This window comes from Acomys russatus, chromosome 31, assembly GCF_903995435.1.
Source record: "Acomys russatus chromosome 31, mAcoRus1.1, whole genome shotgun sequence".
Classification (NCBI taxonomy): Eukaryota; Metazoa; Chordata; class Mammalia; order Rodentia; family Muridae; genus Acomys; species Acomys russatus.
In genome coordinates this window covers 2,430,102-2,445,327 of record NC_067167.1, presented here as the reverse complement: position 1 = coordinate 2,445,327, position 15,226 = coordinate 2,430,102, and the positions used below count along the sequence as shown (strand labels likewise).

Here is a 15,226-nt window from a genome sequence, read left to right as displayed (position 1 = left end):
TAGCCCAGGCTGTTCTGGAACTCCCTCTGTAGACCAGGCTGGCCTTGAGCTCAGAGATCCACGTGCCTCTACCTCCTAAATTCTGGGAATAAAGGCGTGCGCCACTCGGCTAACAAAAAAAAAAAAAAAAAAAAAAAAAAAAAAAAAAAAATCCATGGGTGATGGCATGCAACTTTAGTTACAGCACTGGGGAGGCTGAAGCCGGAGCATCAGGAGTTCAGGGTCATCCTTGGCTACATAATGAGTTTCAGGCCAGCCTGGACTACATAAGCCCCTGTCTCAAAAACAAAACAAAAGTTCTTAGGGGAGAGATTTGGAGGTGGGGACACCAGATGGTCTTTGAAATAAACAGGTGAGCAAGAACTCACTGGGAGCTCGAGGGACTGAGCCCCAGAGGAGGGCGCAGCTTGTGCAAGGGCCCTGGGGCAGGAGGGAGCCGGTGGGGTAGGGCGAGGAGGGAGGCGCCCGTGGCTGAGCAGACAGAGGGGCTCCGGAGTGGACAGTCAAGACCCGGGAGCTGCAGCGAGGCCTCTGGCTTGGACCGTGGGCTGTGCGCGCAGCGGGAAGGGGGAGGGAGAGGGCAGGGGCGGGGCTCTCCGGGACGCCAGGACTGGACGCTGCACCCGGAGCCCGGAGCCAGGAGCCCGGAGCCCGGAGCCCGGAGCCCGGGGGGGCCTCTTCTTGTTGTTCGCGGGTCCCCAGGGAAGGCGAGGCTGGCCCTGGCGGGCGGTTTCATCTTCCCGAGGGCGGCTCGTGTTCCCGGATCCGCTTACGCCCAGCTCAGCTGTCGTGGGTCCGGGGCGGGAGGCGCAGGACGCGGCGGACCCCGCGCGCCATGGACAGCGCTGCGCCCCGCGAGCCGGGGGCCACCGAGCCCCCCGCCCGCGCGCGCCCGCGCCTGGTGTTCCGCACTCAGCTGGCACACGGCAGCCCCACCGGCAGGATCGAGGGATTCACCAACGTCCGCGAGCTCTATGCCAAGATCGCCGAGGCCTTCGGCATAGCGCCCACCGAGGTGAGGGTGGACCGGGGATCCCACCAGGGACCCCGTCTGCAGGCCGCGAGCAAAAATGGGAGGAGACCCTGGTGGTGGGATCCCCACATCCGCCGAGGACCCGGTTGGCTGATGGGTGGCAGTCAGCTCAGTGGCCAGGGTGTTTGTCACACTCACCTAGCATTCAGAAAGCCATATTCCATTCCCCCACACAGGACAAAGCAGGTGTGGTGATGCTAGGCCTGTCATTTCAACACTGGGAGGGTGAAATTAGGGGGACTGGGAGTTCAAAGTCAGTCATCCTCAGTTACACAGGAGACTAGAGGGCCAGCCTGAGCTACAAGGGACCCCCCCCTCTCCCACACACACACACACACACACACACACACAATCACTTTTAATTAATTAATTGAATTTACTTCTTTTCATTACATTCCTCTTTTGTTGTTTTTCTCTCTCATCCTCCTTCTTTTTAAAAAAATTTTGTTTTTCCATGACAGAGTCTCACCATGTAGCTCTCTAACTGTCCTGGAACTCACTCTGTAGACCAGGCTGTCCTCAAATTAAGAGACCCACTTGCCCCTGCCTCCCAAGTGCTGGGATTACAGGCATGCACCACCACATAGTATGTTTTTAATTTATTATATGTTGGGGACACCCGACAGTCAAGTTTGGGGAACAGCTTGTGGGATTCAATTCTCTCCTTCCACAGGCAGCTCCTGGGGAATCAAAGGAGCTGGCAGGACAGCCATCTTACCTGCCACCACTCCTTTGTTCCTTTAATTAAGATGATATCTCCCTTTGTAGCCCAGGCTGGCCTGAAACTCAGTCCGTAACCCAAGCTGGCTTCTAACTTGCCGCAATTCCCCTGCCTCAGCTTCCCCGCTTCTGGGGTTACACTCCTGAACCAGGATGCTTGGCCTTTTTTATTTTTGGAGGCCTGAGACTCTCGGTCATCTTCCTGCCTCAGCCTCCACAGTGGTGGTGTGATGACAGACACAGAGCACGCCCACAGTCAGGCCAGGTCCTCTCGGTCCCATCCCTGTGGGCCGCAGGTGCTTCTGGGAGCCGGCCTACCTCAGAAAGGTGTGTGCAGGCTTCCTCATGGCTGATTCTGAGCCCCTCTCCTGTCCGGACAGATACTATTCTGTACCCTCAACAGTCACAAAGTGGACATGCAGAAGTTGCTGGGGGGACAGATCGGGCTGGAAGACTTCATCTTTGCGCACGTGCGTGGAGAGACCAAAGAGGTGGAGGTCACCAAAACGGAGGACGCTCTAGGGCTGACCATCACAGACAACGGGGCTGGCTATGCGTTCATCAAGGTGCCTGTGGGTGTGTCGGGGCGACTGGGTGATTTATGTATGGTCTTGTCTGCGTCTAAGTAGACTCCGGGGATGCCAGGGAGGGATGGCTTGGGCAGCCCCACGAGTGACTGTGATTCCCCACAGAGAATCAAGGAAGGCAGCATTATCAACAGGATTGAGGCCGTGTGCGTGGGGGACAGCATTGAGGCCATCAATGACCACTCCATTGTGGGTTGCCGGCACTACGAGGTGGCCAAAATGCTACGGGAGCTGCCCAAGTCCCAGCCCTTCACCTTGCGTCTGGTGCAGCCGCGGAGAGCCTTCGGTGAGGACCGCTGGGCTGCAGGCTCGCCTCAGGCCAATGAGAGGCAGGAAATGGTTTTCTGAGAAATGTTCTCTGAGGCTGCCCACAGACGCAATATGTACCAAAGGATAACCTTGACCTGCTTTGCAATGATGTAGAAGAGTTTCTCAAACTTGGCAATGTGAGCACCGATTTGGGGTGCTTTCTGTGTACTACCGCGGGCTTTTCAGGGTACAGGGGCAGCGTTCCTGGACTCTTTGTCAGGAGCTTCTCGTGGTTGGACAGCCACTCCTGTCCCCAGACATCACTGGGGGTCTCTTAGAGAAAGAGGAATACACACTGGGAAATTTTAGACAAAGATCCACCCCTAGCCACGCCCCCAGCCCCTCACTAGGGATTCTAGACAGGGCTCCACCCTGACCACGCCCCAGGCCCTCACTGTGGGATTCTAGGCGGGGCTAACCCTGACCACGCCCCCAGCCTCTCACTGGGGGATTCTAGGCGGGGCTCCACCCTGACCACGCCCCAGGCCCTCACTGTGGGATTCTAGGCGGGGCTAACCCTGACCACGCCCCCAGCCTCTCACTGGGGAATTCTAGGCGGGGCTCCACCCTGACCACGCCCCCAGGCCCACACTGTAGGATTCTAGGCTGGGCTTCACCCTCACATTGACCATATCCCAGCTCCACTGTCCCTGAACAGCCCTCTGGAGACTGACGCAAAGGCTGAGTTCAATGTCAGCCTGGGTTACAGAGAAAGACCATGTTTGCAAAAGGAAACATACAGCTGGGCGATAGTGGCGCACGCCTTAGCACAGCACAGGAGGCAGAGGCAGGCCGAGCGCCATGAGTTCCAGGCCAGCCAGATCTAAAAGACAGTCCAGTGCTACAGAGAGAAACCTTATCTCAAACAAACAAACGAACAAACAAACAAAAAAGAAAACCGACAACAAAGCTGCGCATGGTTATGCACACTTTTAATCCCAGCACTTGGGATGCAAAGGCAAGTGGATTGCTGTGAGTGGGAGGCCAGCCTGGTCTACAAATTGAGTCTAGGACAGCCAAGGCTACACAGAGAAACCCTGTCTCGAAAAACCGAAAACAAACAAAACGAAACAAACAGAAAAAACAGTTCACACAAAACAAAACACATCTGTCCCCTCCAGATATGATTGGCCAGAGGAGCAGGGGCAGCAAGTGCCCTGTAGAAGCCAAAGTGAGCAGCGGGAGGGAGACGCTGCGCCTGCGCTCTGGGGGCCCTGCCACCGTGGAGGAAGCGGTGAGTGACAGTTGGACACAGAATGCTGACGGCAACTGTGCTTGGCATTCAGCACTCAGGAAAGGGAGGGAGGAGGACAAGTTCAAGGCCAACCTGAACTTCTGAGCAGGACCCTGTGTCAATTAGATAAAAACCCAGTTCTCAGAGTCTCGGTTTCCCAGCCTGCGCAATGGGTACCAGTAGAAGGATGGGACAGGGACAGGTCCAGGCCACAGAGTCCAAGGAGTGCCAACTTTAATTTTTTACATTACATTTCTTTCTTTCTTTCTTTCTTTCTTTCTTTCTTTTTTTTTTTTTTTTAAGATTTATTATTATTTATACAGTGCTCTGCCTGCATGTACACCTGCAGGCCAGAAGAGGGCACCAGATCACATTATAGATGGTTGTGAGCCACCATGTGGGTGCTGGGAATTGAACTCAGAACCTCTGGAAGAGCAGCCTGTGCTCTTAACCTCTGAGCCATCTCTCCAGCCCCTAAATTACATTTCTTTGTTACTTTATTACATTTTGCCTGTGTGCTTTGTGTGTGTGTCTCTGTGGTTGAGCGTGCAGGTGGGGGTTAGAAGACACTTGGGGAGCGAGCTGCTCTCGACTTCACCTTTAAGAGGGTTCTAGAGGCTGAACCGAAGTCCATATGCCTGTGAGGCGAGAGTCTCACGGAGCGCACAGAGTTATAATTCTGTGTACTAATTGTACTGGGTAATGGGTGTCCTTGTGAGACTTTCACACCTGTCAGGTGTGATTGGGCGCATCCTTTTATGTCTCCTCCTCCCTCTGGCCTCTTTTTGATGACACACGGTTTGTGTCAGGGGCCAGAGACCAGCGGCTATACCTCTGAAGAAAAGTGTCTCCCATACCTTTTAGCTGTCCATCACACCTGGGGGCGGGCCACCCACCTCCTTCTTTTTAGCTGTGTTATCTTTGTTTGTTTTGGTTTTCGAGACAGGGTTTCTCTGTGTAGCTCTGGCTGTCCTGGACAGCTGTAGACCAGGCTGGCCTTGAACTCACAGAGATCAGCCTGCCTCTGCCTCCCGAGTGCTGAAATTTCAGGCGTGCGCCACCACGGCCAGCATCACCCCTAGCAACCACAAACCTGTCAATCCTGGTGGTGGTGGGAGGCTCGCAGCTTAGCAACCACTAATGATTTTTCAATCCTGGGTGCGTGGCCTCCTACAGCCCAGTGACGTGGAGGAGGAGGCTGCGCGCAGGGTGGACGACCTGCTGGAGAGCTACATGGGCATCCGGGACCCTGAGCTGGGTAAGCGGCGCGGGTAAGCGCGGAGGTCCCCAGCACGGGTGGGGGCGGGAGCACGTGCCCGCACATCCGCCCATCGGCCTGTCCTGTGCGTCTGTTCACCCCATCCCTCTGCTCCTGCCTCTCTTCTCCTCTGTCCTCTGCCCGTCCTGTTCCTCTGTCCCTACCCCTGTCCACCCTTTCTCTGTTTGTCTCATCCCTCTGCTTGCCTGCCCATCCTGTCCCTCTGTCTGTCTGTCTGTCCATCTGGCCCTGCAGCAGCGGCAGTGGTAGAGACCGCGCGGAGCTCGGCGGGAGCCCAGACCTTCGCACGCGGCCTGGACGCTGTTCTGGGCGAGTTCGCCTTCCCGGACGAGTTTGTGGTGGAGGTGTGGGCAGCCATCGGCGAGGCCCACGACACTTGTGGCTAGCCTGTGTGGGAGTCCACAGCCCTGCTCCCAGCCCCCTGCCGCAGCGTCACTCCAGAACCCAGGACAGCCCCAAGACTTGGCCCAGCTCCAGAACCCAGCCCAGTTCTGAGACCCAGGCCCAGCCCGAGGCCCAGCCTGGCTCTAGAACCCGACCCAGTTCTGCCATCCAGGCCCAGTCAGCTTCTGGAAGTCCAGTTGTCTCTGAAGTCCAGCCAGGCGGTAGATCCCAGCATAATCCTGGAACGCAGCCTGGTTCCAGAACCGAAGTCAGCCCTGAGGCTCAGCATGGCTCTGGAACCCAGGGCAGCCTTAGGGCTGAGCCCTGTACTAAAACCTCTCCTGAATTTGAATGCCAACCCGGGCCTATCACTCAGGCTGGCTCCAAGGCCAGACCCAGTTCTAGAGCCCAGGGTAGTTCTAAAGACCACAGCAGACCTAGAACCCACGCCAGCTCTCAGGTCAGATTCTGCTCAGAGACCAAGGCCGCTTCCAGAACACAGACAGGCTTGGAGGATGGGCTTAGTTCTAGAATGCAGACACACCCAGACAGAAAGCCAGGCTCTAGAGCCCAATCAGGTACAGGGACCAACCCAGATGCTGGAAGCCAGGTCATGGCCAAGGTCCAGCCAAGCCCTGCCCCACAGACACAATCTAGAACCCAGATAAAGAGCCAGCCAGGCTCGGAGCACCATTCCAGCTCCGAGACCCAGCCCAGGTATGAAACAGTGGCCACTGAGGCCTGTCCTGTCCCTGCTACTTGGAGCGGCAGACCCCAGGCAAGCTCCCCCAAGCCACTGGCTGATGGAAGCCAAGGCAGCTCCTGCAGCCAGGCACCTCCCAGACCTGTGCACAGCGCAGGCAGCCAGAGCCACGCTGCTGCCCCATCCAGAATGAAATCCCAGCCCCGCTACCCAGCTGGGCCACCCCCCAGCACCTCCCAACACCCTGCACCCCAAGCTGGATCTAGTGATGAGTCCCACTCTGAGGCCCAGCCAGGGGTGGGGAGCCAGCCTGCTGTGAGAGCCAGGCCCCACTCCCAAATGCCATGTACCCCAGAAGTGAGGCCCAGCTCCAGGATGTCCCCCGACGCCGAGCCCTTCCCACCCAGAAGGCACGCGGGCCCCAGGGCACAGTCTGACTCTGGGACCCAGACGGATTGCCAGGCCTGGCCTAGCTCCAGAGCCCTCTCCGGTTGGGCCAGCCAGCCAGGGTCTCAGCTGCGGCCGTTGGCAGGGAAGGAGCCCACTGTCAGGTCTCTGCCTAGTTCTGAGGGTAGAAACCAGCACCCGAAGGCAGCTGGAGCCAGCTGTGTGCCCCAGGGGGACACAGGACAGCGGCTTGACTCCGGAGCGCGCTCGACCTCTAGAACCCGGTTCAGTCCTCTGGCTCCTGCACACACCACAGCCCAGCCCAGCCCTGCAAAAGCTTTGAGTTCCAGAACCAGCCCTGGCCCCGGCCCCAGCAGTTCTGGAAGTCAGCCCAACTCAGGTGTCCACCTCCTCAGCTCTAGAGACTGCCACCGCCGCCCACAGACCCCAGGCCTCGAGCCCAGACGGCAGCCTGATCCTCTGGCCCGATCTCAGTCATCAAGCCCACCGCCCCCCAGAGCCCCAACCCCTGCCCCGTGCAAGGTCGCTGGGCCTCAAGATGGAATCCAGATTACAGCTGGCCCCAGGCCAGGACCCCCGGCCTCCCTCCTGGGCCCCAGGGCCCAAGTCCCCTTCACCCCGCAGAAGCCTGCCCTGTCTCCCAAGCCCCAGCTGGGCCTCCAGAAGTCCACTCCCCCCACCATATGCGTCACTCCTAACCCCTCCCCTGGGCCTGGGCTTGGGCCCCGCCCCCACCCCAGCCCTTGACCTGACTCATCCCAGCAGGAGGGCGGGATGGTGGAAACTGAGGCTTGGGTTTCAGGGGCCTGGCTGCGAACCCCATGAAAGAGGATCCGGCGGCGGAAGGCACAGGGGGTGGGAGGCTCCTGGGGACCTTGGTGGGGAATAAAGGAGCCTTGCACCCCCACAGCAGCCAGTCTCCCTTGGACTGTGGTTTGCACGGAGCTGCAGGGGCAGGGGGAGATGGGGGGGGGAGGGAGGGGGAATGACGGACACAGGGACCTTAGCTTGGCTCAGCACCTGCTGTGTACCTGGCGCTCCATCACTTGGCCATTCAACCATTTATTGAGCATGTGTATTGGACAGTTGTAGAGGGAGGGGGCTCAGCAAACGCTGGAGAGGTTGGTGACCCCAGACCTGGCTACGGGGGACCACGGGGGACTCTTCCAACACCTAAGACCGATGACCCTTGAGCCCAGAGGAACCCAAAGCTCAGGGTCTCTTAGGCCCTGGGTTTTGGCAGGGTGGGGGCTCCCCCAGGGCAGGTCTCAGCTGGTCCCTGCCACCCCAGGTTCTCCCAGAATCCTGCAGGGGCCCTCCCACATGTGCCCCAGTCCCCTAGCTGACAGGAAGTTGGGGGTCAGGGAGGACCATCAAGGAGACATCTTTGAGGTTCACAGCAGTTAGCCCCATATTGGTGGCTGCTGTCCTTAGTCCACAAAGCCTGAGATAGGGCGCAGGCGATGGTAGTCGCCTGTGACACTGTCCTTCAAGGCGCACTGAGCGCGACCTGGGCTGTGCCCTGGGTTGGGGGCGGGCGCAAAGACAAAGCCGGGAGCCGCCGCCGGGAACTGAGCCGCGGAGGCAGGCGCCTGAGCACCGACCTGCGGAAAAGGATGTAGACCCAGGGATCCAAGATCTGGTTCCATGTGGCCACACGCAGATAGATAAGCAGCTGGTGCTCTGTGGCCCGAGACAGCTGCCCAGAGGGGCTCAAGACAGGCGGCGTCTGCAGCAAGGTCTGGGCGATGAAGACCTGGGGGGGCAAGAGTTGTGCTGTGTGACCTTGGGGCAGTGGGGCAGCCTCCCTGGGCGGCTGCTGCTGGGCCCACAAAGGAGTACAAGGCTTTGAGCTCATGTCCTGGTTGAAGTGAGGGTGAGAAAGTAAGTGTGGACTTACTGGGGCATAGAGGCAGGAATCTGCCCCAGCCAGGTTCCAATCTACTCCTTTATATTGGTTTGTTTGTTTGTTTGTTTGTTTGTTGTAGGGTCTCTCTGTGTAGCCCTGGCTGTCCTGGAACTGACTTTGTAGCCCAGGCTGGCCTCGAACTCACAGAGATCACCCCCTGCCTCTGTCTCCCGGGTGCTGGGATTAAAGGTGTGCGCCACCAACTCTGGCTTTACATTTCATTTTTGGACAGAGCCTGGCCAAGTTGCATCTGATTGGGCCACACACCTGCTCTCCCAGGCCCAGAGGAAAGTCAGCTTTGTGCTAGGGGAACCTGTATACAGTTGGCACACGATAAATGTTTGCTGAAGGAATAAGGAAAAAAAAAAAAAAAACCCAACCAAAATAACCCTATGAGTGTATACAGGGGGAGGAGGTCCCCCTCAGTCACAGTCATAGGGGAGGGGAGTAAGGGGAAAATGGGAGGGAGGGAAGAATGGGAGGATACAAGGGATGGGATAACAATTGAGATGTAATATGAATAAATTAATAAAAAGTTTAACAAAATAAATACCCCGTGTGTGGGGGGAATAACGAAAAACCGGTGCTCATGTTAAAACCATCCTTCTCCTACCAGCTGGGCTGTGTTCTACCAAGTGGACATCTGCACAAACCGGAAGTCCATGTCCCACCCAGGGACATGCAGCTCTCCCATTTAGAATGCTGTCCCCTGCAGGGCCTAGCTGGTGAACTGCTCTTCATCCTTCAAAGTCCTACCGCACTGGGTACAGTCCCAGAAAGTTTTTCCTGTGCCCCTTGCAGATCCTAGAAGCCCCCAAGGATCTGAACCCCCGACACCCAACTAAAGGAGACTCACCAGAAGGGGCATCCAGCACACAGTGGCCACAGCCATGATGCCCACGAGCTGAACCATCATCTCCACCTCGTAGTCCCGAGGGCGCTGCGCGGCCTCTTGCGTGCGGTAGACGCGGCAGAGCGTCACGACACTCACGGTGTTGAGCAAGAAGGACAGGCCCACCGACGCGCTGCCCAGGAGCGCGAACAGCAGCCCGAAGGCCACGTCGCCGCGCTGCGCCCCGAGTGTCAGGAAGCACCAGGAACCAGGGTACTGCACGCTGTAGCGACCGAGCCCCAGCAGCGGCAGCAGCCCGAGCGTCGCGGCCACAGCCCACACTAGCCCCACGGAGGCCCAGGCGCGGCGCGGCGTGGCTGAGGGGCGGGAGAACGGCCGCGTGATGCCCACGTAGCGCTCAGCAGCCATGGTGGCCCCCAGGAGCAAGGGGCACAACCCAAAGAACACCATGGCCGTCCCCATGAAGTGGCACAGACGGCAGCGGGGGTCGGTGGCCTGCCAGTCCAGGAGGGCGATGTGCTGCGACACCACGACGGCCCCGGTGACCAGAAGGCCCAGGAAGTCTGTGAGGACCAGGCCGCACAAGAGGATGAGGAAGAAGGGGCGAGATCCCCCGCCCGGCCGCGCCCCAGCCAGCACGCTCAGCGCCAGCAGGTTGGACCCCAGGCCAAGCGCGCAGAAGGACGCAGCGAACCAGGGTGACGCGATAGCGCGCCGGTCTTGCAGGGTGATGTTCAAAGGCCGGAAACAGCTCCCCGAGGAACTCCCGTTGGGCCACATGGCTCCCGGGCCTGCTGGGGTGACGGGGTCACTACCACTCCATTAGGTGCAGGTGGCCGGGACGTTCGTTGAGCTGGCACTGGCTTAGGCGCACCTGGGAAACAAGGCAGACTGGTCATTGCAGGCTGGGGTGAACTCCTACACAGCCTCCAATGTCCCAGGAACAAATACCCTTTCTTTGAGGCAGCTATCAAAGTTGACTGACTTGAACACTGCTTTCAACCCAAGCCTAGCCTGGAACACTAAATCCTCCTGCCTCAGCCTCCTGAGCAGCCTGGAGGACAGAGCTGCACCCTAAGACCCCCACCCCCACCCCCCGCAGTCCTGGATTTGAACTCTAGTCCTTGAGCTCGCTGCATGGCCTCAGTCTCCCATCTGTCACCCATCCAGGCTGTGAGGTGGTGGGGACACCCTCCATGGACCGGTGTTGGCTGGCCCTCCCCTTCCCTGACGTCACCCTTATAATAAGGAATGGACCCAGAAGGTCAAGGTCCATTTTGGGAACAAAAAAAACAAAACAAAACAAAACAAAACAAAACAAAAAAAACCACACACACACACACACACACACACAAAAAACCAGCCTGACAGCAACAGGTCCCCAAGGAGGACTCTGACATGGTGTGGGGCAGAGAGGGGACAGCAGGGGCACATCAAGGAACCAAGGTCTAAAAGTGAGACTATTCAAAAACCAGAACCCAAACAAAAAACAAAAAACAAAAACCCAAAAGCAGAACCCTTCCAGCACGGGGGAGTTGGAGGCAGGAGGATTGCTGTAAGTTTAAGCTATACAGGGAGGGGAGAAGAGAGAGGGGGGCGGGGAGAAACAGAGAGCCAAGACCAGGGTGAGGTCCTGATGTCCTTGGGGCTCCTGTGTAGCCTGGGTTAGCAACAATTCATGGTGATCCTCCTGCCTCAGCTTTCTAGTATGAATCATGTTTGGCCTTTTTTTTTTTTTTTTTTTTTTTTTAATTTTTATTTCCTGTGCACTGGTGCTTTGCATGCATGTATGCCTGTGTGGGGGGCGTCAGATCCCCTGGAAATGAGGTTACAGACAGTTGTGAGCTGTTATGTGGTTGCTGGGAAGTGAACCCTGGTCCTCTGAAAGAGCAGCCAGTGCTCCTCATAACCACTGAGCCCCATGTTTGGCCTTTTTTCTTTTTCTTTCTTTCTTTCTTTCTTTTTTTTTTTTTTTTTAAGATTTATTTATTATGTATACAGTATTTTGCCTGCATATACTCCTGCACGGCAGAAGAGGGCATCAGATCACATTATAGATGGTTGTGAGCCACCATATGGTTGCTGGGAATCGAACTCAGGACCTTTGGAAGAGCAGTCAGTGCTCTTATCCGCTGAGCCATCTCTCCAGCCTAGCCTTTTTTCTTAGGTTTTTTGTTTTTTAAATCGTTCATTTCCGAGAGGGGGTGTGCAAGGTCACACATACAACCCAGTACGTGTGGAGCGTCAAGGACAACTTAGTGGGTGTTGGGGCTTTCCTTTCTCCACACAGGTCTCAGGGATTGAACTCAGATCTTCAGGCTTGGCTGCAGTCGCCTTTACCACTGAGTCCAAGCAGCAGCCCTTGGCTGTCTCTTTCACCCTCCCCAGTCCCATCTTCCCTGCCTCTGGGCTCCAGGGTTTTAACAGTTGGCCATTCATGGGGTCAGGATGCATTCTCTGTTTTTGTCCCCATGTCCCCACAGAGAGCCTCAACTTCCCCTCCTGTAAAGATAGCTGATGGCTAGAAACAATTATCCTTTACACCCACACCAGGCACACAGTAGGTGCTCAGTTCTCCTTCTAACCCAGAATGTTCCAGCAGAGAGAAAGGCTCAGAGATGTGGGGGCGGGGTTAGGCAGGCCCCTGGATGGTGTCACCCTGGCTCCGAGGCACTGGCACATACTTGAGTTTTTGTGTTAAGGTCCCCCTGGGACCAGTGCTCTCTCCTCCAAGTCGGGTTTACTTGGCAGCCCCCCTCTCCCGTCCCCCCCTCCACCCCAGTCCTTGGCCAAGCTGAGGACACCCGGTCCCTCACACCCGCTGTGCCTGGGAACAAAGCCCACACTACCTAGGGAAGCTAGAATCTGGCACTAAGGATAAATGGCTGTTTCCAGGCCCTCCCTCCTCCCCTGGGGGGGGGGGTTCAGGTGATAATGGGAGGTTCAAGTGGCCTAGGGGAGACCATGCTGCCTCCCACACTGGCCAGCGGCCAGGGCTGTGCAGCCCCTGGAGGCTCACTTGGTGTCCCGGTGCCACAGAGAGCTTAGGGCCTGGGAACTTTGAGGCTACGGAACGTCCTGTCTGTCTGTCTGTCTGTCTGTCCTGGCAGACTCTCACTGTGCAGACCAGGCTAACCTGGAACTTACCAAGATCCATCCCAGATGACTAGCGCAAACCACCACACCCAACCCCAGCTCTGGATACCAGGAGCCTCAGGATTCTGACCGGCTGGGGCGTGGGGTGGGTGACAGACCCCACGGAGATGGTCCTGTGCTCCTGAGCCATGTCCCCGCTATGGGGATGGGGTGCTGATCTTTGAGGCCCAGGCTGAGTGGCCGAGGGCCAACCGTGGTGGAATGTGGTGCATGACTGGGCTCCGAGCACCAGCCCCCCGCCCCCGCCCCCAGCTCATCCATCTTCAACAAGCCTTGCCAGGGCCTCAGAGCAACCAGGGCTCCCCTCACCTCCGTCACCTGTGGCCACCCTATGCAACCTCAGTTTCCTCCTGTGCAGCGAATCTGCCTCCCCTGGTGGCTTTCTGCTTCTGAGCTCCTGAGACCCAGCCTGGGCCCCAGCGGTACCCAGTGGAGAGCCTGTGCCCACTCTGCCGCGACCCCAACACCCAGTGTGTGCACCCCACAACCCTGCAGACCCTCAGGGGCTCACCACAGGCTGTTCCTCCCAGGGGGCCACTTCCTGTGTGTCATAGCCCCAGACTACACATGTCATCCCTGCTGCTGTGGGCTGGGCGGGCGCTCTGCTTGGGCCTCAGTTTCCCCATTTTGATGGACGCCCCTCTTGGGGTAGGACAGGGGCCATGGAGGTGAGGCAACAGCTCTGAGCTTTGGGCCCTGTCCCCAGCTCCATTGCCGTCTGAGCATCCTGGACTGGCCTTTCCCAGACACGGGGAACCAGGAATCTCAGGTGCAACCAGGCGAGCTGCACTTGTCCAGGCTAGACCACCAGATAAGTAATCACCACACCCCAGGATCCCTTTTAGGGAACTTGGGTACCTGGCTGTTGTCACTACACACCCCAGCGGGATGTGGCTACAGCCAGGTGGCCAGTGAGTCGAGGCTGCCCTGGCACCATGATGTCACATTAGAGAGACAAGGGGCTCACCGGTAAGGTCCTCTGTGGTATCCCAGGCCAGGCAGAGAGCAGGGAGGGAAGTCCTTTGGGGAAACCAAGTCACGCTGGCTGAGGGCGGGCACCAGCAGAAGCCCCGAGGCTGTGGGTAGCTGGCGGAGTGCTGGGGACCCTCAGGGTAAGAGGGCTGGGGGGCCTGTGACAGCGAGGCTCCATTTCCCGCCGCGCCCCATCTCCATCTGTCTTTCTGCCTGTCTCGCCAGCCCCGCCCCCTGCGCTGGCCTCGCCCCTTAGCCGGGTGCCTCGCTGGGGTGGGAACCCGCAGGGCACAAGGGTGACAGAGACGTCGGTTGTTGACAGGCGATGGACAGAGGTCCAGGCCCAGTGTGGGAAAGGCTGAGCGTCCAGATGGGGCCGGTCCAAGCGCCTTCCAGGGCCGCTCTAGCCTGACAGGAGGGGCCCCGGCGGAGCAAGGGCAGACGGCGGGGGAGGGGTGCTGTGGGGAAGGCCGCATACCAGGCTGTCATTTATAGAGATGGAGCAGGGCTGGGGGACCCCTCCCCCGCAGCCCTACTGCAGGAAGCCCTGGGACGGGCTGGGGGCTGCCAGTGCTGTGCACCTAGGCTGGGAGGTGACCTTGGGCCTCTCGGGTTCACACGTTTGAGGAGTTCAAGCCCTTGGTCCTAGTGGGGACCAGGATGCCTGGCCTGGCCATGACCCTGACCTGTCCAGGGTCAACCAGACGCCTGTCAGCAGGCGGAAGCCCCTTGCCTGTGCCCCGCCCTTCCTGTCTCACACTCTTGAGGGCCCTCCCCGCCCATTCCAGTATTTAGCCCTGAACCCTTACTTGCCTCCCCCTGGGTGAGGTGCCTCAGCAAGACCCTGTCTCCAAAGCCTTTCTGGTCTCCTGGCTGGGCCTTGTCTATCCATTCCAGGAGGTTGGAATGGAAACTTGGGGATGGACACCGCAGGTTTCTGTGCTTGGGGCTGCAGAGCGCATCGCATCCTTACCTTCCCAGGGGGTGGCAAGGACTCAATGCTGGGGGGGAAGGGCGTAAGGACTGGAGTTTTGTGGGATGAATGGATGTTCCTCAGAGCTGGGATGCAAGGCACTGGCAGGGATGTGCCGGGGCTCTGACGGGAAGAGGATGTGCTCTCGCTGTGGATGGGGTGGGGGCTGTAGTGCTCTCTTCCTCTGTCCCTTGGCCTGAGATAAGGACATGTCCGGTCTGGAGGATCAGGCAACGGTCAGAGGATACTCAGCTTTGTTGTGTCACTTTTGCAATGGAGGTGACAGAGCTTAGCATGCATGGGGAAACTGAGGCAGAGATGGAATGTGATGCAGAGGCCACACAGGGCCACCAGGTGCAGCCTGGGGCTAGTCTCACAGCTATGGTTTCCAACCACACAGTGTGTGAGGGGTAGGAGCAGCAGGCTCAGGACGTACCCCCTGTGGCTGTGGCTTCCGCTGAGGCTGGGGTGCGGTGCCTATTCTTAGCTCTGGACACAGCCAAAGGAAGGAAAAGGCTAGAGTGGGAGTGAGCGGCAGCTTGTGTGCTGCATCCTTGCCAGGCCCCTCTATGGCTCCCGAGAGGGTCTGGTGACCTGGGTTAGCTGGACCCCCTTTCGCAAGGGGAACCTGGGGGGGTCCCCTTACCTCCACATCTTCCCTGGAGGATAGAGATTTTATAGCTTGGGGATGGGAGGTACAGTCCCT

At 58.2% G+C, this 15,226-nt stretch overlaps 2 protein-coding genes across 2 annotated transcripts; one reads left to right on the top strand and one right to left on the bottom strand.

Moving 5' to 3' along the window:
* The first annotated feature begins 675 nt into the window (after nt 1-675).
* On the top strand, nt 676-5,676 carry Gipc3 (GIPC PDZ domain containing family member 3). The gene is made up of 6 exons (XM_051139788.1): nt 676-1,015; nt 2,134-2,319; nt 2,446-2,626; nt 3,771-3,883; nt 5,060-5,141; nt 5,397-5,676. The coding sequence occupies exons 1-6, from the start codon at nt 836-838 to the stop codon at nt 5,546-5,548; spliced, it is 894 nt and encodes a 297-aa protein (XP_050995745.1). The 5' UTR covers nt 676-835; the 3' UTR covers nt 5,549-5,676.
* A 2,342-nt stretch (nt 5,677-8,018) lies between these two features.
* Nucleotides 8,019-14,110, bottom strand: Tbxa2r (thromboxane A2 receptor). The gene is made up of 3 exons (XM_051139791.1): nt 13,543-14,110; nt 9,423-10,293; nt 8,019-8,413 (listed from the first exon to the last, which is right to left on the bottom strand). The coding sequence occupies exons 2-3, from the start codon at nt 10,197-10,199 to the stop codon at nt 8,147-8,149; spliced, it is 1,044 nt and encodes a 347-aa protein (XP_050995748.1). The 5' UTR covers nt 10,200-10,293; nt 13,543-14,110; the 3' UTR covers nt 8,019-8,146.
* Between the last annotated feature and the right edge of the window lie 1,116 nt (nt 14,111-15,226).